This window comes from Falco peregrinus, chromosome 1 (genome assembly GCF_023634155.1).
Source record: "Falco peregrinus isolate bFalPer1 chromosome 1, bFalPer1.pri, whole genome shotgun sequence".
Taxonomy (NCBI): domain Eukaryota; kingdom Metazoa; phylum Chordata; class Aves; order Falconiformes; family Falconidae; genus Falco; species Falco peregrinus.
In genome coordinates, this window is record NC_073721.1 from 82240022 (window position 1) to 82264127 (window position 24106).

At 39.2% G+C, this 24106-nt stretch overlaps 1 protein-coding gene across 2 annotated transcripts; it reads right to left on the reverse strand.

Annotated features, from left to right (window-relative positions):
- Nucleotides 1-398: 398 nt before the first annotated feature.
- On the reverse strand, nt 399-23992 carry TRAF6 (TNF receptor associated factor 6). 2 transcript variants are annotated; one of them, XM_055804180.1, is made up of 7 exons: nt 23879-23992; nt 15294-15619; nt 9721-9871; nt 8937-9095; nt 7368-7439; nt 5914-5991; nt 399-5089 (listed from the first exon to the last, which is right to left on the reverse strand). In XM_055804180.1, the coding sequence occupies exons 2-7, from the start codon at nt 15587-15589 to the stop codon at nt 4208-4210; spliced, it is 1638 nt and encodes a 545-aa protein (XP_055660155.1). In that variant the 5' UTR covers nt 15590-15619; nt 23879-23992; the 3' UTR covers nt 399-4207. The 2 variants fall into 2 exon arrangements, with proteins under 2 accessions (XP_055660155.1, XP_013159782.1); XM_013304328.3 differs by lacking the exon at nt 23879-23992 and adding an exon at nt 23603-23807.
- Between the last annotated feature and the right edge of the window lie 114 nt (nt 23993-24106).

A 24106-nucleotide genomic window follows, 5' to 3' on the forward strand; every position in this document is an offset into this window, starting at 1 on the left:
AACATTTATCTTACTGACATTCTGATCTGAGATCTTGCAACTAAGCTTCAACTTGTAGCTGTTTTTGGCCCCATCCTGCTTGCTATATTTGTCACAGAGAGGTGATAGTGTGCAGTATTTTTCAGAGCTGCATCTCAAATTACAAGATGATCATGAGAACACTTATTTTATTATGAATTATACTAGCTCTGTCTTCTAGTAATGAATAAAACTGTTGATACCCTTTATAAATGACAGAAACTTTTTATCTTGAAATACATTCTTTACCTTCTTGGTGCTACGATACATGGTCTCTCCCTCATTAAAAACCAGCAAGACAGAGAAACTACTCCAGAGGTCCTGTATCTGTTAATCTTTTTGAATAGCCTTCCACATGAATAAAGATGCAACATACAGTGTACAGTTTAATTAGTTTATTTTTTAAAATCCTGTCAGAAATAGAGCTGTGCATTAATTACAAAATATATTAAACAATCTATCAATACTTCCAAGGGAACAGGAGTACTTTCATTCTGTTCAAATGCAAACCAACACAAATGCTGACCCCAGAATAATCTTTTGCATCCATCATCAATATATTTGATGTGAAAGTGTCTCTAAACAAGAACAGAAAGGCCACCCTGATTTTATTAAATTAGCAAGCTTAATCCCTTGATAGCAAACATGACCAGGCATATCATGAGACCACTTAAAAACCAGGTCTATACATCTCACATTGAGACCAACATTTTTAGTAAAATAATTTTCCCTGCCCTGCAGGGGAAGACATTCAGAGGCAAAAAGAAAACACATTTGCAATATATTATAATTGGGAAATATGTGCCATAGCAGCTTTGCAAATACACATACTAACAGTGGCTGACTTAAAACACATTCAAGACAACAGAAATTTGGAAGATAAATGAAGCTAAGTCACTTTCTAAACCACCTTGAGATCTAGTAATGCTGCAAAGCATCAAGAGTTACAGAACCAAGGAACCCCATGCCTGAAGAAATTACACAGGAAACTGGTTAAATCCCCACATTTCCTCATAATTGTTTCAGAGACAACTCTTGAAACTGCATACTTTTCTGCTTCTATTTAAGTAGTTCTAGCAATTATACCTTAATTGACCATGTGTAAAATGATTTCTCAGAAGAAAAGATCAGATTTGGAGGAAGGGGAAAAAAGAAGCTGTTTCTGTGAAAATATACTTTCACATAAAACTAGATCTCTTCATGCTAACCTTAGAAAAGTTCAAATAAAAGATGGTAATCTTGAAGACTTAACTATACATCAAGATTGTAGCAATGTAAACTCGTAAGTTCTTCCATAAGATGATGTTCTAATTTGTGAGAGAAAGCTCTGGAACTGCAGTTAAAATGATGAGTAGCTTGGAAGGTGCAGGAAGAAAGGAAAATGGAACACGTAGATGAATAAACACTTCATTAACATTTATAATTTTTCATGACAGTAAGATTTAACTGATACTTAGCAAATTAGCTCTGAAAGTCTCTCATGTAAAGCTGGCATTACAGTAATTTGGCATCACTCAGTTCTACTTGGTGATATTCAAATACAAAACCAGTAGAATAGCAGCAGTGAATAAAGCATTCATTTTACTGTGGCCAATACAGTATTATACATGCAGTTGCTCTCTATTCCCTATTGGTTTGTGCTTTTGTACAAATATTAACCTGAAACATTTAAAGTCCTGAACCTGCCAAACTGAGCTTCCCCCCAGGGCATAAGTATACCAGATGTTGCAGATAAGGCCCAAAGCAAAAATTCAGTTCATAATGCAAAGCTTCAAAAGGAAAGAAAGTATTAATGCACTTAGTGGGTCTTAGGTATAAACTATTACAACACAGACTAAGGACATTTTTGTCAGTATCACTAGATACTAACTACAGTTAGTAGAGTTGAGAAAGGAACTGTTGCAGGAAGAAGCTCTCAAATTTTAAGTATTTATTCTGCCACCCCCCTCCAAAAACCCCAAAAAATCCAAACAAAAAAGAAGAGAGCCAGGAGACTAGTAGTCTTTGAGCATCCTGGAAAAACATAGATAACTAACGTAGTCTGAAAATGACTGGAGAACTAGTATACAATGCCTTCTGTATATAGTGGGTCTGGGGACTGTCACACACATTAAAACCCTCTTGGTTAAGAATGGTTTAACTGCTAGCAATGCTCTAACTGAAGACACTCTGAACCAATTCAGCTAACAGGATGAGGCTATTCAGTATACAAACTACTTAAGAGGTTTAAAAAAAGAAAGTTTGACAGTTTTAAAGCACAGATCTTTTCCTATTTTGAGTAATATATGCTCACCTGTCATCCAAACACACAGAACACACTAAAGTAGTCAACAACTGACCACAATTACCATTAGCCAGGAAGTTTATGTTTCAGTAGCAACAATACTCCGTTGAACACATTCCCTCTTCAATTAATAAGCTCTACTCATAAAATAAATTTTACTTATCTGGGTATGATGAACAAAGTGGTAGTTGAGTCCTGGAACTTTTAATCTCACACACGCAGGCAGAGCGTGCTTCTAAATGAATATACTGTACTAGTCTCTCATTAGCCTGATATATATATCTATTAAGCATACACATTTTCCCCACAGATGATCCCCATGGGATTGCTTTGATGAGGCCAGATAGTTGGAATACTCTCCAGTATCTTTTAAGTTGCAGTGTCTCAAGTCTTTAAGTTGTTTCACTAGCTTGGAGAAATATACCTGTGGCTTACGTATGGCTTGGTCCTTTCTTCGGTATCAGACTGTGTACTTAAGTTATGGGGTGAACAAAATGGGGTTTTTTTCCCTCCTTTTAAATACAAGATTCAGAGCTTTACCAGCACCATAAGTTAAAATTTTCAGCACCAGTGAACTTGAACTACTTAGCTTTGACTGGCCAAAACCAACATTTATATGGCATACAAACAATCAGCACAGAAAACAATAATACATGCAACATTAGGAAGCTCATGAATTCTTGACATAGTGAATCTAGTGTTTAGTGAATGAGTAACTACAGACGCCAGATTTTTTCCTAAGAGCAAACAGGGTTGCAATTTTTCCTCACACTGCCTAATTAATAGGCTTTTCTTCCCCTCCAAAGCGTTGAGGGTGGCCCAGCTCCTGGGCCTTAATGGGACAAGGAGTACTCACAACAGATGGATGTTGAAATGGCCAGCTGTCCACTGAGAATTCATAGGAGACAACACAGGTCATGCATCACTCAGAACACCAGAAGATCACTCGAGCAGATGCAGGTCACAAGTTAAGCTTTGGTAATTCTGCATCACCCTATCCAATTAGCAAATACCTTTGCTCATGTATCCACTCACAACCTGAAAAATGTCCAGCACTAGAAGGAGACCCCACCAGCACAAAGGTATCTCATTCAAATGCTGTATTTTATCTCTCTGGTGATCGTGATTGACATTCTGGGCCTGGAGCACACACTTACAGAAAGAGCTATCAAAATAAAGAGAATTAGGGGAGTGCTTTCAGACCACATTACAAATATTTCTTCAGTGAACTCATCTCAGAGAATTCGGCCTTCTCCACAACACTACCACGTCTTTCAGAAATATTACTATCAACTCTACATCAACATGCAACTTCCTGAAGCTAACTTTGCAGAAGGGAAGGGTCAAAGTACACCTCAACCCTAGGTGATGTGAGCAAAGCCTTAACCTGACTTCAGATTTCAAGAGAAGCATGGCCAATTCAAAGTTCTAGATAAGTCAATATAGAAAGTGTCTTAACTTTCCCAAGCTCTGTGAAAAACAACCAACCCCCCGCCCCCCATCTCTACTAATTTAGCTATTTCCCTGCTACAGTATCTATTCCAAGGCACTGAGATGCAAAGATTTACAGGTCTTTTCTAATACGACTTAAGTTTTACCAAACGGAGATGTACAGGTACTTCAGTAGCATTTTCCTGTAGGCAGTTAAGTTTTGATTAACAACACTTCATTTAGTTAGCTTGCTACAGAAGTAGCTTATTACTTTAATAGAGAACAATACCAAATATCTGAACATATGACCTCATACAGAAAAAAAAAGTATACCAGCAACAACAAAACCCTATTCAGGTGAAGATCAACTATGTTGGCAACTATAATCTTTACAAATGCAGCCTGTATGGATGATGAACCACACTTGTAACCCGTGGTGGAAGTGGTTCCATTCCTCTGGTTAAGACTTAGGGGCTACATAGCTCCATCTGTACTGCGAGGCTGAAATCCTTCTCTGCGGAGACTGTTTAAATCCAAACGAGTTAGCACTTCACAGCGCACCAGAAGGGTATCATCCTTTATGAAGGTTCTTTGTTTCAAGGTTTGCAGGTGCATGAAAGTCACATAACCAAAACCTTTTGGATTGCGGTGAATTGTTGGTCTCTGGAAGGCTAGTAACTCTGGCTTGGCTTCCATTACTTCTTCGTGATTCTGCCTTTCAGGGCCTTCTGACTGATCCAAAATAGAAAGTCGTATAGTGCCTTGGAAAGGCCAAGGCAGATGGCTGTCATACTCTCCTTGCATAGTGTGGACAAACAGAGAGATAAAATTAGCACAACGCTGAGCATTTGGTAATTGGATATGCAAGCGCAAACACAGCTTGTAGCCAGGCTTTCCAGTATAGAAGCCAGGACTGTGCATCACAACAGGTCTCTCTTCTTCCTGGGCTTTCTGAAGTCCACTGAAGTTCTCAATCTTCCAGATATAAATACCATTACATTGCTGCGCCTCCATTTCAGTAATCTTTCCCTCCAAATTTCGAATAGTACGTTTGAGTTCTGCCATGTGAGTGTTCTGTGTCTCCATCTTGGCAATGAGTTCTCTGATTTGGTGATCTTGCCTTACCAGACGACCTTCCAACTGCTGAATAGTTTCTCTGAAGTTTTCAACTTCTGGATTACAATCATATGCGGCATGTGACACGTGTGAGAAGAGAGCAGGCTCAAAGGGTAGGCCATTGATGAAGGGTACAGGATTTGTAGCAGTAACACTGATATTTTGAAAACTCTGAGCCATCATTCTCATGTGAACCTGAGTGAACTCCTGCATATGTCGTGCCAGTTCATTCCTTTGCATCTAGAATTTAAGAGAGGTGGCATTAGGAACGTATCAAACATTATCTGCAATCACATCTTAAATGTGGCTCTGAAGAAAATCAAACAACTAGTTGCTTCTCTTATGTGAATCGAGGACAAGGTAATGTACCAAAGTAGCACTTGGGCTCCAAATTTAAGGTCACTGTTACAACAACCAAAAGAAGTTCAAACGCCATTGGGCAAACAGTGTTCAACTCAAAATAGCGACATGGTGAAAAAGTGTTAGTGATCAACATACATTAAGTATTTTTTCTGTGTTCTAAATCAGCACTGTATTTTCGTCAATGATTTGCTAAAATGTCCCAAAGTACCCAATACAAAGGTTTTTGAAAACCGACGTGGAAATGATGAAGGGAAAAGATCCATTTTTACAAAGAGGTATTAAACAACTAGAAATAAGAGTACCCAGATTAAGTAATTTTAGAATTTAATCAAATTTAAAGCACTGTCATTTTTTTTTCACTGAATTCTAGAAGTCATAACTGTATGTGGTCACAACTTTGGAAGAAACGCTAGAAGCTATTTTATTCACATGAAAGCTGAGAAAACACTAATTAATAAAAGCAAGTTCATCAAACAAATCATTCACATATTTTATTAAATTTGAAAAAGACTTTTGAAAAGCAATCTATCAACATGTAGTACTTTTGTTTTGCGATATCTTAATTCTAAAAATTCCCCACAATCACTAAGGATGTGGGCTAGTGAATGAGACAAGAATAGGAAAACACGGTAAAAACCAAACTAATAAACAACAGAAACATGTGCAAGGTCTGCAATTCATGATTCTGATAAAAGACTTACCTTTTCAGGACACCCAAAGGCACTGTAAAAACATGGCACTGGGGCAGTAGGACAATCATTGTCATAATGGTTAGGCATCTAAAACAAACCAAACTTGAAATTAATTTTTCCATCATGAGTATTCTTTTGTAACAGCCTAGAGAGTATGACTGGATGGATTCTGAATAGGTACCTGAAGTCAGATCAATTTATACCTATATAATTTCTGAAACATATATGGAAGTTTTGAACAAAAATGCTAGCTGATGATAAAAATTCTGCATCTTCCTTGTACATACCTTAACAGTTCATTGCCTTTGTTCTTACCTTAGGCATCAGAAAGCATTTAGGTTTTCTTGCCAGAACAAATGCCTTTGGTTTCTAGCCTACCCTCAAGCTAGATCACATTATATTTTCTTCCCTTTTGAAGCACTACTTGCATGTTTTTATTGTGTCTCTCTTCGTTATCTTCTTCCTCAAAAAGCTCAAATTACTTCAATTTTTCTTATGGCCCATGTTTTCCAGCCCCAATTACCCCAACTGCTCTGGATCTTCCCTACCCATCTCCACCTCAAAAACTGGACAGCTTCAGCTGAGGCATTACGAGCCCCAAATAGAACAAAGGAAAATTCTGGGTTTCACAGGCCTAATACCTGTTTACGTAACCTCAGTATGTTTGCCTTGTTTAAATATCATGATGAAGCAGAACACAAGTTTAATATGGGTCAGTCATTAATTCTAAACCATTACCTAGTTTTATCTCTGTCCCCTATTTTTGCAGTTCATTATTCTACCTAACAGATTTTTGCCTTTGTGGTTACTGAACTCAATCCTGTTTTTCAGAGTGTTTCTCCAATTTGACAAAATTATTCTTTAATTTAAACAAGGTTATTAACATAGTTGCCATCCCATTCAGGCAGGGATAGACTGCAAGTTAAATAATATTTACCATTTTCCTGTCAATCAAGTAAGTTGTTATTGAATAGAAAAAATAATAATGGCTATTACAATAGTAATGGACAAGCAGAATTCCAGCCAGCATCTACAGTTTGATATTAAGTTGTTTATAGCTACTTCCCAACAGTGGCTTTACAATTACAAATACTCTCCCTCTCTGCCCAAATCAAAGCCTTGTCTTCTAATGTCAGCCACAACACTGGCAGCTGCTTGGTATTCTTTAACCTTCGTTCAGTATCAAAAACATGCAGTGTGGACCCTGCCAAGAAGCAGTATATCTAAACAATGTGATTTGCAGCCAAAAATCCTACAAAGGTTTATCAGATTGCGACTGCCAGCTGGAGCAGCATTAGAAGTGTATTATACCTGCACTTGATGCAACATTTTCAAAAAGAGGCAGGTAGAGATTTATTATCTAGTAGACAAATCGTTTCTTCAAGTTTAATTTCAGATTAAAGAAGCAATGCAAATACAAAACATCTGACCTGGATTAAAGATGGTGAAAGGTAGTCTCTTACCTGCTCTCTGATGAGCACTGTGTTGCAGTATTCACAAAATACATTGGCAAGTGGGCAGGTTTGGTCATGAAGCTTAGTTATCAAACAGAAAAAGAGAAGAAAGAATCAATAAAGTTACACAATTTAAAAGAGCGCCCTGATAAGATCTTCAATTTTTTACATTTCAAGCTTTGCATTTAGCTGTATGCAACTATGAAACAAAGAGAATCCCCTTACCATGAATAGTATGTTTTCTATAATTATTGTTTTTTCCTGGACTCATACAAGAAATTCATAAAGTTGTAGATTATTTCCTAAAGCTCTTAGGCTCCAAAGGAGTCTGAATTTATCCACAATTTTCTGAAATTCATGTTAATTGCAGTGGAACTATACTAAAAGTTTTTTTTTTTTTTTAATTGTTGGACTATACAAGTTATTTTTGTTTGACAATTCACAGTACGATACCATAAAATTAATAGCTCTTGAGATAAAACACATCCACATACAGATAAAGAAAGAAGCTCAAAAAGGAAAGGACTATCCTCCGTATCACCCAAGTAAAAAATGCAGAGACAGGAAAAGAATTCAGAAATTATTTTGGTCTTGTGTTCTTGTGTGTTAGCACATATCCCCAAAAGATGCATCTCCTGACACATCCTTTCTGCCAGGCATAAAACCTGTAAATGTAAAAACTGCTTTGTGCATTACTTTGGCAGCAGATAATGGTCTCTCTGATGGTAAGGCAAAAAATCGGTTGTGCTTATGCAAGTCTCTTCACACCACAGGATTCCCAAGAAGTTTGTATTTAAGCACAATCTTCTCCTCAGCTTTCACCTTGTGGTGCGTTGACCTTGCCTGGATGCCATGTGCCCACCAAGCTGCTCTATTCGCTCCCCTCTTCAGCAGAAAGGGGGGGAGCGGGGGAGAGGGGAGAAAATAAAATGAAAAAAACCCCAACTTGTGGGTCAAGATAAAGCCAATTTAATGAAGCAACAGCAAAGGTCGCATGCATGGAAGCAAAGGAAAACAAAGGATGTTATTCTCTCCTTCCCCATCAGCAGGCGATGTTCAGCCACTTCCTGGGAAGCAGGGCTTCAGGATGTGTAGACATAGCTCCAGAAGACAAATGTCGTCAATAACAAATGCCCCGCACCTTCCACCTCCTTTTTCTTAGCTTTTATATCTGAGCAGACATCATATGGTATGGAATATCCCTTGGGTCAGTTTGGGTCAGCTGTCCTGGCTCTGTCCCCTCCCAAGATCCTGACCACCCCAAGCCTGCTGGTGAGGTGGTGGGGGGAATGTTGGAGAGCCAGCCTTGGTGCTCAGCAGCGCCCAAAACACTGGTGTGTTATCACCGCCGTTCTAGCTACTGATACAAAACACAGCACTATGGCAGCTGCTATCGGGACTCAACACACATCTGTTCTAGACTAACACAGCTTCTCACCTATGCAGCACTGAGAGCTCTTCTAGACCAAAAGCTCTGGGGTTTTTTGTTTGTTTTGGGGTTTTGCTTTAAAAACTGATATTCCATTTACAAGTAAACCCATGCAAATGGATGCTGAAACACAGACTCTTGCTAAGTACCTCTTTATCTTCAAATGCCATAGATGTGGCGCAGTTTGGACAACAGACTTGACGCCTCAGACACTCCTGTGTCATGTGCTCTTTCAGATGGTTCTTCTGGAAGGCTCCTTGGCACTGTGGGCACTCCACAGTGGAAAAATCACACTGCGACTGGTGGTCCTGAACAAGGATAAGAGACGGATTCGATACTACAAACTGGTACTATCATCTCACCTGTTTTCAAGATAAAGCACAGTACAAGACGAACAAACTGCAATCTTACCTTCATGCAAGCAAATCCACATACACTTATGCTGGCTTTACTATCAGCCTCTTATTGTCCTGTTACTAAGATCAGGACTTCTTGTATTCAGAGCTTTAAGAATGCTCTCAAGTAAAAAAAAAATAAAATAATTGGCTTTATGTTTATCCTTTTAACTTTGCATATTATTTCCCAAAACAATTATTTCAACTAGTAGATCTAGCTGCTTTGAGGGAGTATTAAACTGACTTCAGGGAACATGTGTGAAATACAGACACAGCTGATCAAAAGACAAAAATAATCAATCCTAAAGAGAAAGCTGCATTAGTACAATTTTCATGCACTACGATGTTCATTTGAGAATCACTTAATTTCAATTAAAGACACATAAAAAACCCCCAAGTACATGTAGCTATAGTCTTGAATGAACAACGCATGGAATCAGCATAAACAGGTATCAGGTACAACCATCTATGTTAAGTTATTCTGAATTTTCACTTGTCCATGAAAACAAGTTTCCATATTTTGAAAAGTATTTCTCACCTCTAAATGCCTCAGCTCCATCTTCATACTGCAGCCCTTGTTGGGACACTTAACCGTCAATGAAAGTATTTCCCTTTTAGCAAAGTTGTCAGGAAAAAGTTGATTTTCAAGGAGAATTTCATTGTCTACTGGACATTTGTGACCTGCATCTCTACAACACAGAAAAGAAAGGACAAAAAGTTTCCAAGTTTCCTTTGCCCTTCATTTAAAATATTTTTACACTAGCAAGACAGTAGTGGCCAAATTATAACACATTAAAGAAGTCTTTGAAAATAATGGCACTTATCAGAAAGTATGAAATGTACAAAGAACTTGGCAATAGACAAGTTTCACTAGAGGTGGCGTGACTGGGATCCCAGCACTTTTCTAACTCAGTAGCTTTTATTTGGACAAATGCCATGATAGATACTCTGGAAATAAACTTGAGGAGGATGTAAAGAAACTAAGAACTTACGGTTCCATTTCTATACATACTTCACATAGCTCAAACATCAAAGAATAATTCACATACTACTTTAAAACAATCCTTTAAAGATTCTTGGACCTTCTTTCTTTCTCACTTCATCAACAGCCAAGATGATCACAGCTGAGAGAAAAAGCAAAAGTGTCTTTTTTGTTTTTCCAGATGGATTTAATAATTTTGGCATTACTTTTCATATAGCTCATTTTGCTGTTTTTGTTGTACAACCACTTGATCAGTTGGTCATCCTTCAATTTATTTATTTGTACAACAAAGGGTGAAAAAAACCTCCAGACACAAAAGTAACTAATACCTATGAAAATTACACTGGATTTGTATCCGGTGTTGTATCTGAAGCCATTTGAACAGCAAACTGACTGAAAGTCAGTGCTAAATGGTAACAATTTAGACTCTAATGGTGGAACATGGTGCATGCAACTTGCACAAGAGAACCAACAGCTTCTTCCACTTCATCAGGTTCTGTCTACCTGCATTTAAACACAAGAATCATTATAAATGGAGTAAAAAAAAGGGATCGCCTCCACCAAATTTTCCTTTAAAAAATATACAGTATCAGCTCATTTCTGAAAGCAGTAGGTCAACCCATCTCTTTACAATTAACACAGTTAAAGAGGCATGAGGGATCAAAGCTTCTGAGCTGAAGTGCTAATGGAAACAGCAGTAAAACGGAAAAATCCATGGGGTGGAAAAATGTCAGAGAGCACTTGTGGTGCAAAGATCAAAGGCCAGATCATTGTCACTGCTTGCAAGCATGAAGGGAAGGAGAACCTAGTGGGCTGTGGAGACCAGGAGGGAATTTGTTCTTTGTTGGAAAAGGAAATAATTGCTCAGCAACTCCTTCATCAGCAACATTGTCAGAGGAAGCGGGGGTAAAGTTGAGACTTCAAAAAAAGACAGTGAACTTCCTTTCATAGGTCTTGCTTGCAGGAGCTAGCTCGCCACAAGTCTGATAGTCATACTCCTAAACAAGTGGAAAAAAAGAAAATACCTAGCGTGCTGTTTTGTTTCATAGCTCCCTGAGCCATGATCAGCATGTTGATCTTTGTCACAACCCAGAAACATTCCCTCATTTTGCAGGCAACCTACAGGAAATCAGTTTTCACAGGTATAACTTGGTTACAAATACCCTGTTTAGTGAAGTATAGTTCACTAGGCCTTCTGGTAAAACAGCAGCCTTATTTCTACACAGAAAAGCTAACTGTATAATAGCAGCCAACAACAGATTAAATAATGATTACCAGATCCCTAGTTTAAATAACTAGCAGACACAGGGTAAAATAAGAATGAATGACAATCTTCCAATGAGTATATTAAGGAAAGAGCAATAATTTACTCTTTCCTTAATTTTTTTTTTTTTTGGTAAAAAAAGTAAAAAATTACTCTTTCCTTAAAAAGAGTAGTATATTAAACAGAGTTCAAACATCATTTACAAGTATTGGGATTGTGTTTAAAAGGCTGCTTAAATCCATCCACAAAAATGTTGCTATACATTCCCAGCATTGAGCTTATGCACCTCGGTTCTAATTTACACTACACTGGAGGCTTTCCTATGCTGGAATTATTTATCATATTGAGCTGTGCCACCCACAACAGTACCTGTGAAAAAATAATCTTCTGCTACGAAGTACAACACATATTCCTATAATTTCCCTTGAAATTAAAATCTAGGTATGAAAAGTAAAACCAGAATAATTTTCTTTCAAGAAAAAGCCTGCTCCATGATTTTAGCAACTCAATAGTTTAGCCTAGAAACTGAAACAGTCAGCATACACTTTTAACTGCAGCCATGCTGGCTGTTTGATGAACTGCTAGCACTCAAAGCCTTCCTTGCTGCTTCTTTTCAGCTCATAATTCTGCTTTTCTGATAAACAGAGGTTCTGATAGTTGGCAAGCTCTACTACAAGCCCTAAGTCAGCTTTGACCCAAGATACAGGAGAAGAAAGACTAGAGTGAAATTTAATTTAGCTACTGTATCTGAAATTAGTTCTTTTAGAATATCTAATCAAGTACTTTGCAGACAGTAACATTTGTAAACTATTGTATGTAGTTACTTAGATACATAAGCTTCTTCAGTGCCATGACTCATACATAGCACTTCAGACAGATTTAAAAATATGCCAAGCCTTCCTGGGAGGCAAATAATTACCGTGATCAAATCCATCTGGTCTAATCATGTCCTTCACATTGTAAGATCTAAGACTCCAGCTCTTTAAAAGGTTTTTAAAAAAATCTTTCTAGTTGTAGCTGCAGCTTCTTCAACATGGACAATTAAAATTGTTTAAGTCACAAGAAGCAATTACTCAAAACTCACTTGTCCATCTTTTATCATTTAAAATCCTTAATATCTGTGTTCACTTGAGCTAGACAGTGGGGAAATGAGGAATAGACAGCAGCAATTTTTTCCTGATCAAATAAAGGCTTTGACAATCACTTAATAAAAAACCCCCAGTATTTAGAGAATGTAAAAATCACTTTCCATTTTCATTTTAGCTCTGTAGAAGCTTCTTAATGACATCAATCAATATTGTACTGTAGACACTACATACTCCAAATCAATATTGTACTGTAGACACTACATACTCCAAACCAATAGCTTGATCCATGGATCCCAACTAAGCATGCATTTCAGCCCTTCAGGGATTCAGAGGGGTCTGGCACTTCAGTTGTGTGCTCTGCTTTGACAAACAATCACTCAAATTGCACTCCAGAGATGGATTTCAGTGGAGAATGAGGGAAAACATTTACTAGCGCTGAAAAATCTCAAATATCAGTGTGATGATCTATAGTCTCCAAGATGGAAAGATGCTTTCTACCTGTGTTTAGTGTTCACTGAAACAGTCAACACTATCTACAGAAATGAAGCAAAATAGGGAAAGGGAGTAAAGAAGCAAAAACTGTTTGCAGACCTAAAACTTTGAGCAGAACAAGTACTCCGTTAATTTAAAAAGGAAGAGAAACTATTTCCCACGTCTGGGGTTTAAGAAGGAAGTTTCTCTACCTGGTATGAGATGTTGCTTTCTGAGCACGGGTTCACTGCGGTTCCTCACTCAGTCCTGTGGTAAATTCTAACCAATGACTGTAACTGTGCAGCTCATCAGCAGAAGGATTAGAAAACAAGCTATTACAGATCTGAAAGAGACACTAATTTTTGGTAATTTTAAGTTTAGTAATTTTCCCCTCAGTTTTCAACATAGGAATTCTGTTGTCTTTGAAATGATTGGTGAGTAGATATTTCTAAAGCTCAGTATACTTAAGTACTGACTAATTTACCTTCAGGTTTTATAGACATCACACTCCAGGAAGAAGGTTTAAAGATACACTGAAGTTAAAGACTACTATAGAAACTGCTGCTGCCAACAAACAGAGCAGGCTCAGAGACAGCAAGTAAGGAATAACGGCCTTTATTAGTACAAATGTCTAATTTAAAGCTTACAAGCATGCATGAAATTATGTTTGTTAACCTCTTGAAAGAATTTAGGTTGGAACGTGCAAAGTGAAGGCCAGAAAGTAAAGCTAACTGATGTGCTTAAGAAACTGGATTAGAGTCAGAGCTGACAGGTTCAGATTTGGGGTTTTTGCCTTCTTCCATGCAGCCAGCTGGCACAAATACCATTGAGTGATGCCATTGGGTAAGGCCTGACATACTTTTCTTGTGGAAGCAGGAACATAGTGAATGAGGCAAGGGAGCAGAGTGATCTCATGGTAGGCTTAGTGGAGAACAGAGTATGTCAGCTTCCCCTGCAGAATCCACAGGCAAGTCACTTTTCATGGGTGAACACTGGTGCATATTCTGCATGGACAATGAATCTACATCCTTTTCTCAGAAATACTGATGAAATTAATATTAACAAGAACTGTGCTGTAAACACAATAAATTTCTTCACTTGCTGGAAAGGAAAACAGACTGCTCTTTTGCTATCTTATGTAAGGAACGCAAAATCAAGTTTGTCTTCTCAACTCCAACATTTCCCTCCTTGATCTAAAGGGATGCCATGAAAAAATACAGTAGCATCAGATACAACAGTGACAGAAGCTACAGAGAAGCCCACAAACCCCACAAAATACTGTGTTCAGAGAACATCACTGCTGGCATACTATTCATGTAGTGAGCTACAAATAATGAACCATGGAGAAAAAGAAATGGAATAGAACTATGAATAAATGGTATGGAAAACCAATCAAGAAAACACTGTACACTTTGCATGCTAAAAATAAATGCCTGGGAAAACCAACATTGTATGGTAACACTGAGGACAGTTTGATGATCTTTACAAATATTTAGATTCCTACCAAAGTACTGTGACATTTGAGCTAAACTAGCAACTGATAAGAAAAAAAATCTGGCTTATACTGAGAAGGAAAACCCCTACATCATAATATCTAGCCTTCTATCAATGTGTTCCAATACTCACGGACCCATGTGGGGCACTGATGACTGTATTCCAGATTTCAGGGAAGTACACATTATCAGTGTACTTTCTGCCCTTCCTTGCTCTTTCAGTCATTCATTTTCATGAGCCCTGCCTGTTCTTGCCATCATATCTCATTCCCACTCCCCCATATGCCACCTAGTTTTCGCTCTCAACGCTTTGTTTGAGACTATTTCCTCATTACATTTTCTCTTCCAGCTAAACAAGGAAGCTGCTGATTTCAAGCAAAGAACTGAAAGCATGAATTGCCCTATATGCACCAAGAAACCATGTTGTCTGTAGTTGCCTGTAGTTATCAAAAGAAACAATCATAGTGAAAAGACAGGTTTTATAATCCTGGGCTGAAAAAGGAATTTATTTGGAGGATTTGGCTACTTTTAAAAAATTATTATTTAATGTTTACTGAATCAAGTATTTAATTCATAACCTGGGTAAATTTGTATAAATGGCAAAATGTCTAAAGCTCCAAAACTCATGATGTTTTGGCCATGCATGTTCATTATTAGAAAGCATCTTTAATGAATTATACATTGTGAGAGTTCTATTAGCACTCACTGGTAATGCATCTCAAGCAGTTCTATTCAGTTTACATTGCCCTTAAAATGCTCTGCTTTGCTAAGTGAATTTCTTCTTAAAAGCAACTTCCATAAATTTTTCTTTACCTTATTGATTTGACAATGCAGCCTTTGCAGAAACGGTGTCCACATGGTGTCTGCACTGCTTCCCGAAGAGCCATCAAACAGATTGGACATTCGTATTTACTTTCCAAGGGTGGATCAAACTCCACATCATAACCTTGTGTTTCCTCTGTGAAAGAGCTTGGAGGGTTTCCAGTTCCACTGCTGACGCTTACGCTGTCATCTTTTGCTCCAACGCTGCAGGCACTGGCCATGGCTGCACAGCAGCCGCTTTCCACGTCTCGGGGTCCACAACTGTTACTACTATATAGCAAGCTCATAGTAGCTAACAAGTGCTACACAGAAATGCTCTGCAAGATGACAAAAAGTTGTGTTAATTTAAAATATTCCAAGACCTTCCTTTTCAGGCAAGAACAAATGTTATTTCCAATCAGAAACACTGGAACAGTGGTGCAGATTTGATTCTACTCAAAATCACCGATTTTGTGTTGTCCCAGTTTCTGTTATCTATCTTTTTCACTTATCTTGTGGTATATAGGAAAGAGTACTGCATCCTGTCAGCCTAGTTCAAAACACACACACCTCTTTTTCTGAAATCTCTTTCATCTGCCTACCTAATTTCTGTAAAAAGAGGAATATTCCTTGTCCTTGCTATGTTTACTGAAAATGCCTTTTTACCCCTTCAGAATTTTTTACTTCTAAAGCATCATAATATAATTTGCATAAACACCACTGTACAAAACCAAGTTTACTGGATGGCAATAGCTCAGTTTCATATATTCCTTGCAGTGAATAAATGTTATTAACATTTTCTGTATACAGCAATTCACAATATAGTTTTCAGATCAGTTTAGGTGCGTATCCACAAATAAAATGCAAGTCCAAGTACCCAACCAATCAGATGCTGTGCTGCAAGTGAAATTCAAATATACAGCACCACTGATAACATTTTTAAACTGCCAACAGGACTTTAAATTGAGTAAGAAGCTATACATGAGATAAGGCTAATAGTTCCACAGCTCAAAAGCTATCTACAAACTATTAGTACTGAAACGGAGCTCTTGCTCTCCTTTCCCTCTTCCAGTCTAGCTGCAGGGAGGACAAGGGACATAGAAGATAAGAAAGAACAGAAGATAAAAGTCACAGCTCCCTGAAGAGCAGTGAATAGCAAAGCCTGCTTCTAAAATACTGCTCACAAAGAAGGCTGAACTTACAGGTATGAAATAAAAAAAATGCTGGTACCCCCAAACAGATTGCCAGTGTTTCTACACTGAATGAGGGAACTTTAGGAAAGGTCTAAATAACAAATATAAATTCTACAAGTCCAAGAAATTTTTCTCTCCCTTGATTTTTTAATGGTTACAAACATTTTCTTAGAATCCTATTGTGGTTAGTTTTCTATAAATGAATTTCTTTGAAACACAAGAGATTATCACCAGGTGCAAGGCAGTATGAGTACACTGAGGGTTACAGAGCCAGGCATGCAAAAGCCCACTAAGCCCAGATTTGACATTTTGCCCAGCAGTATAGGCCAAAGGTCTCTTGCAATGTTCACCTACTGCATTCAGTGTAACACCTTACACCATCACATAATTTAAAGCATATTAGGGATGGAAATCTAAGGATTAATCCAGAGCTCAACTGTAAGGATTGTTGATCTGCATCACTATTGCAGACTCTGGGGGCAGCGAAGGATGCAAAATGAACAGGATTACCTTGACCACAAGCTCACAAAACTGAACTTTTCCCTGCCTTGATCAGAATTTGAACATCACTAGTCATTTTAAGAAAATGTGCATGCTTAGGAAGAGGACATACAGGTCGTTTTATTTGGGTACTTATTACATGACACCTTAACATCGCATCAACAGAAATACTAATCACACAAAGCCTCAACTGGCATTTACTGGACATATATTTTGAACACAAGCAACATTACAGAAGTACACTTTACATGATAAACAATGCTGACACTGTATGAGCTTTTTTTGCAGTTATCCAAAACAACAACAACAAAATGCAACCTACCAAACAAAACCAAACTGGCAAAGTTATCACATTTATGTCAGTTACAGTTAGAATCAAACCAGAGCTTTTATTCTGTGGTGTAAATATTTGACTTTCCATTTTGCTGAGGTACGCAGAGGTATGAGAAGTATCTGAAGAGTAGCATTTCTAACATTTCCAAAATACCATTAAGGTACAGAGTCTCAAAGCACAGTTTGACAGTTTAGATTTGTACTGAACTGGTCAGCAATGCTCACTTTATGCAGAGGTAACTCTATAGCAGAGCTTCCTGGAATTGGATCTAAGGAGTGATGTTTACTTCTATTCTTGTTCTCTGCCCCCATGTATTATCCCTATATGTTATCTACCACAACAGGCTTTATACAATCACAGAATGATTTAGGTTGGAAAAGACTTTTGAGATCATCAAGTCCAACTGTTAACTGAGGACTGCCAATTCCATCCCTAAACCATGTCGCTAAGCACTGCACTTACACTTTTTTTAAATACCTCCAGGGATGGTGATACCACCACCTCCCTGGGCAGCCTGTTCCAATGCTTGAAAATATAATCAAGGCTCATAATCAAGGCTCCTAAACACAACAGAAATACAAACTAAAAACCAAGTAAATTCTTAGCGGTTGGCTCAGGCACAGTTCAACAACTATCAATTTAATCCCACAGAACTGAGCAGCTCCCCTAATGACTTAGAATGGAAGCAGAAGAATCAATGCTTAGAAAGATGCTTTGTGACAGATTTTTTAAAATGCCATTGGTAGGTCTTCTTTTCTCTGGATTTTTAAAAAAAACCAACAACTTGTTTCCATTATTAAACTAACATTACTTTTATTTAACAGCTGCTGCAGAGGGTCATTAGTCCACAGGCCATATTTCACAAAAAAACCACAAGAACTTAAGTTGGGCCAATGGAGTGGGAATGTTAGTATGCAGGATATTAGGATCCACAGTCATCCTAGGACTGAAAAATTCATATTATTCCAAGCCACAAGGGTATATTTAGTGAGACTAAGAAAGGAAAGAGGAACATATATCCCTTTAGCAATGTCACAAAGGAATTCAGGAAGTCGCAACCAGGAAAATACAATGGCTTTACCCAAATTCAGCTGTCACATTAATTGCAAAGACGTGTGCAACTCTTGCTGCTCCTAGGAAAAAACCCATACTATTTGAAATACTGTTCTTATAAGGAAGAAAACAGGATCTAACTCGCTATGATCTCAATGGCTTAACACTTTGTAGATTTAAGTGCTGTGCCAGTGGAGTTCTCTTTGCCCATTTAAATTGTTTCTATAGACATAGTAGGTATGTACATTCAGTTTACAGAAACAAAAATCCGGTACCACAGTCATTTTAATGAATGAGTCACTGCAACCAGTCAACATCCCAGTCGCACACAAAAATCCCCTTATTCAGTGATATACTTCACTCCCACATGGAGCTTTTTGTCTGCATATGACCAAGGCATTCATAAAAAAAGAAGTGCAAGTATCATTGCACTTCCCCCTTTTTAAATAGATAATTCAGGCACAAAGAGGCAACCGAAGGTGATTAAGAGCCAGACTTTTAATGCTGCTTATGTTTTATGTAAGATAGGACTCCTCCTCCTCCTCTTAACCATTTCTTCTTACCTGTGAGGAAAATATTCCTCCTTCTATATATATTTATAGATGTGAGGCAAGGCACGATTTTTCAAATCTACATCCACATTGCTGTTACTCGGACCATTAACTGAGGCCTGATTACTCCACTATAGTTTAAAACAATTCCTCTACAAGTTGTAACTACTGTAGTAGAAATTAGTTCTGCTTCTTGTGGCACTGATTTTACCAAGAGTAGGAACGTAGATTCAATCTTCTTGAACAGAGTGGTGCTACAGAACCAATTAGAGAAGATTATACTTTGAATGTGGATGAAGGCGTTTCTCACGATGAAGGTGGAGCAGACAATTTGTGAGCCTACCGTAGCAGGTTTGCACGCTCCTCCCCTGGAGAATTCAAATAATTTTCAGGCTGAAGAGGATGGATTTTAAACCCCAAACCAGTAAATATCCCAAAATTCATATAAAAATTGCTACGCTTTCTTTTTGATTAAGGAATAGATTACCAGTGAAGTAAAACCTAAAAAACATCCCCCCCAAACCACACCAGGTTTTCTTCCTATTGATAAAGGTTGTTTTTCTTTCTCTGTGCTGAACAAAACTGAGTTAAATACAACAGCAGGCAAATACCAATCTATAATACCTTGTCTACACCCCAGCTCTGTTTTCTGATGTTGACAGTTTAACACATTGAACACCTTGGTAGCCTGCTCTATGATCTTTTTTATTTGGGTAACATCCAGCCTTCCAACTGAGGAACAACTGAAACTGAATTGGATCATTACATGGTAATTCTTGGGTTTTGCTAGTGTGAAGCTTCTTAGGCAGAGAAAGCCTTAAAACTATGTTTGGTAATGCACCTGAAATGCCCGTTCCTAGAGGTAGGAAGTCCTATTGGACTTGCTGGCTAGATGGATAATGGGTTTTAGCTTGCACACATGAGGTTTTCAAAGTCCTTGGGACAGCAAAGGTTGATTTCTCTCTCCAAGGCAATGGCTGTATTGTTTGACAACAGAAAAGAAGGTGCTTTCCAGGCCAAATGGCAATAGACTGAATTTGTTTGATCATTACTTGTGCTGCAGAAATCTGGAATGCCCTAAGGATCAAAACTCCATGCCCCAGAAAAGACACAGTTAAGACTATAGGGAGTCCCAATACCACTCTTCCAACGTCAAGGTTAAACCATAATGAAACCTTTCTTCATTAAGTAACCTGTGCTACGTTGCTATTTACACTGTTGCATTACAAAATGATTAGGTTGATCTGAGATAGCACAGTCAGACCAGAAGAGTGAACTCCTGCAAGAATAATGTATGTTATGATCAACAAAAACAATTTCAAAACACAATTAAAACCCACCCATATTTTAAATTAACACACACAACAAACCTCTGATTTGTTAAGGCCCATAGTATAATGGAGTTTAGGCAGGACTTTTACAAATCTTCATGCTCCAAAGAGCCACACAAAGGATTAATTCAGAAACTGCTCTAAATCAAAGAATATTACTGATACCAGAAGGTATCTTAAAATTGCCTGGGAAATTGCACTATAATTAGAGTAATAGGAAGGAAATAAAAGCCGGTATTGTATCCTATTTATACTGAAATATAAAATGATACCTTTGAGCATTTGGCAAAGGTGAAGGAACACTGTCAACAGAGTGTTATCAGTTACCATGAAACAGAAAATTTGGAATACTAGTCCGGAAGTACTGAATACAGTTGACTTCAACAATTATTGCCATTTCCTAGAAAATTCACACTGAGAAGCCACAGAAATAAGGACATCAATACAGAAGACTATTTCTAATCCCTTTTCTTACTTGAAGTTCACAAACGTAATCTCCTTGCAGCCTGGCCAGCACACAGCCAGTAATGGAAATGCCTTCAACACCTCACGGACAGAAAAACTGGCCAAACTTTTCTGTTTTCTTCTGCCTTGCCAAGAACAGTTTTGTACATTTAGCTTTCTGGGTCATGAGACTGACAGACCAGCGGAGTGACTTTGGATAATTTGTTTATGAAGCAATACTTGCAACACTTATTCCCTGGCATATTAATCATTGGTCTACTGACAACTGATAAGCACTGTGTGTTTGCATTATTAAGTCTGTAACCATCATTACTGTGGCTTCATCCAGGCAGAACATATAAAATGATGCAAGTTCCCTTTAATTAATACCTATAAAACACTTTCATATCACAGTTATCAAACAGCTAGACAAGCCAAAGGAATAAAGATTCGGGCAGAACTGGTAACTACAAAACCCAAACTCTGGTTTCCTGTAAAAGGCTGCAAGCATGTTGCAAACCCTTTGTTGAGATACTAACTTTTTTTTTTTCCCTAATAGCAGTAACTGTTAAGACTTCCAAGTCTTTTGGATAACCACCATACTTATCATTTAACATGTGAACCTAAAGACTTAAAAGAATTTTTGTTTGAGGCAAATACAATCAAACAACAACATTAAAAGCTCATTAGACACTCTAAAGAGCTCCTGCTGCTGGAGCAGACACACCTTTGGGGGTTTCTGAAGCTTTTCAGGTGATTTCTCTTTGCTTGGAGAGAATGCTGTCAGGCTTTAATCATGTATGTATTTTTATGATTAAGTGTTATGCAGGATATGTAGGAGTCGCATACTCCCAGTTATGTTCATATTTTATCCCAGTTAAGTGTGTCAAAACAAATTTAATTTTAGTGAGCAGTGGAAGGGCACTATACTGTATTTAACACCAAAACATTCCATGGGTTTTTCCATAATCAAAAAACCAACCCAAACCAAAATCCCCTTCTAAGCCTTCCTTCAATTTATTAACTCCCAGGGACATTTCACTGAGAATTGTTCAGATTAACAAATACAAGGAAAGTATTGTTACTAAGAAGAATAATACTACTTAATTCTTTACTTTGGCCGAGACTGCTCTCTTTGGCTTCTGCTCTCCCTTTGCACACTGAAACACTCAGAGATACGCATTGTGCCTTTCTACACCCCTCAACGGATCTGCAGAGAATTTAAGATGCTACTACCTTAACGAGGACAAAGTAAACATCAAGACAGAAAGTACTTCAAAAAGAGGCAGGGAGAAGCACGGCTATGAACAAACGTCATTTCTGCAAGTCACAGTCTCCAGGCTAGATTTAATTACCATCTACCTCAACAAGCATTAAGCTTATATCTGGCATTAATAAAACAATTTGCAATCCTGAGAAAAGAAACAGTAAATTCAGTGTACATTCTGAAACAACTACAATATTTTTCCTTTTCACTTTACTTTACCTTACCTTTACTTTTATTGTCTTTTTGACATGCTTTATATCCAGAATCTTTTATCATTAGTTTTGACAGTCTGGATCTGAAACTTGTTTGTAGCTGCTTAGCTAATTTGTGCTACTGAGACACAAAAGTTACTCTTCTTGACATATTAAGCTCATGAAAGTTCAACAAAAGAAAAAACATGTTCACCTCGTATGTTTTTTCAGTCTGAAGTTCTGTCAGCATAAGAATCTAGCATTGCATTGTCTTTTAAAATACAGTAGCACATTTTTAAAATAGAAAGCAATAACTGAAATATAAAATAAAAATAAAATAATAAACCTAAAAAGCCATTTATCTCTTGACGGCTACTCATTCAGTGGAGCCTGACTGAGCTTCACAAATCTTTAGCTCCTAGGAAAAGATGAAGGTAATGTGGAACATGCCGAAGAATTATGCCCAGAGTGACACCTGCCATGAAAATAATCCAAGTGCTTTTATCAGCATACTTCTGTGACTTTTCTTCATTCTGATACTAGTGGGACTAGTTTCATCGCTCCTTCATACCACGGAAAGACAAAACAGCTTGCTCGCCAGTGTTGACACAGTTGGTGAACACAGGGTAAAACACACTGGAGATGTTAAACAGGCTGTTAATGCAGCTACTAACTTTGCCTCCCTCTGTTCCTTTTTCTCTCCCTCACCCAAAGCTTCAATTAAATAGTTTCTTAGCCATTCTGTCAATGGTATTTAAGACACAACAAAATCCACATAGCTCATGGGTAGCTCTGCAGCATGCAGAACTTGTCATGATGCAAACACGGATAAATACTTCCAGCTAGCTTTAACTACTGGGTGTAAGATACACCACGACATTTCCCTCCCACCTACAGCTGAGATTTCCGTTTAAGTATGATAAGACTGACTGTGACCTAACTAAAACGGATGAATGGATAGAAAGTACTATTGCAATCATTACTTGCTACTCACATTAATAAAATTGCCATAAATATAAAGTACTGCCAGCCTCTACTAGCAAACAGAGCTATCTCTTTTTGATAGCATAACCTCTCTTGCAGGTTATGCTTACAGACCTTTAACATGCTCCCGAAGAACGCACCGAGTATCTCACTTTCACATTTGGAAAAACAGAGCCCCCCAGCGAGGTGATGCCGGCCGGGCTACGGCTCGGAAGCCACCGGCCGCGGGTGCTCCTGCGGCTGCCGGCCGGCACCCCCGGGCAGTTAACGGGCAAGCCAGAGCCACCCCAGCCAGGCTTCCCCTCGCACCCGCGGCAAACCAGCCCGACCCCGCGCCCCTGCCGCTGACAGGCACGGCGGGGCTTGGCCAGGCTCGCCGCGCAGACCGCGGCACAGTTTCATTTTTGAAGCAGCACAGGCTGGCGTGCCTCGGCCCCCGCAACCGTCCTCCCCTAGCGAAGGCCCTCCTCACCGGCAGGCCCCCGGGCCGATACAGGCGTGGGCCCTGCTGCGCGCCGCGGTCCACCTGGGCCGGACGGGTGGGCGGCTCCGCCCGGCAGCAAGGGCCGCGCTCCGCTCCCGAGCTCCGCAGCTCCGGCCTGGGAGGGAAAACGCTCCGCGACGAGCACCGCGACAGGCCACGGGCCGGCCCCTCTTTTCCCAGAGTCCCCCGCCGCCGCAGGGCGCAGGCAGGCCCCGTCGCAGCCCTCGCCCGGCCGCCCCCCGCGGCCGGCCCGCCCGTACTCACCGCCGCCCCGCCGGCCGCTCCCCGCCGGGCGCCACTTCCGCCTTGTCCCGAGAGGCACCGGGGAGGCGGCCGCCCCGACCAAGCGGGGCGCTCCGAGGCGCCACGTCTGCTGACGCGCCCCCTGCCGCCGCGGAGGGGGAACGGCGGCGGGGCAGGGGCGGGGCGGCCTCACCAGGGCCGAGTGGCCCCGTCGGCCGGGAGCCGGCCCCCGCCCCCGTGTGCCCCGCG

Excerpts from the sequence above, each read along its gene's own strand:
- TRAF6 (XM_055804180.1), bottom strand. The coding sequence starts at position 15,589 with ATGAGCTTGCTATATAGTAGTAACAGTTGTGGACCCCGAGACGTGGAA. Across the intron at positions 9,872-15,293 it reads TGCATTGTCAAATCAATAAG|AGATGCAGGTCACAAATGTC; the intron begins GTAAAGAAAAAT and ends TCTGTGTTGTAG. Across the intron at positions 7,440-8,936 it reads TGGCATTTGAAGATAAAGAG|CTTCATGACCAAACCTGCCC; the intron begins GTACTTAGCAAG and ends TTGATAACTAAG.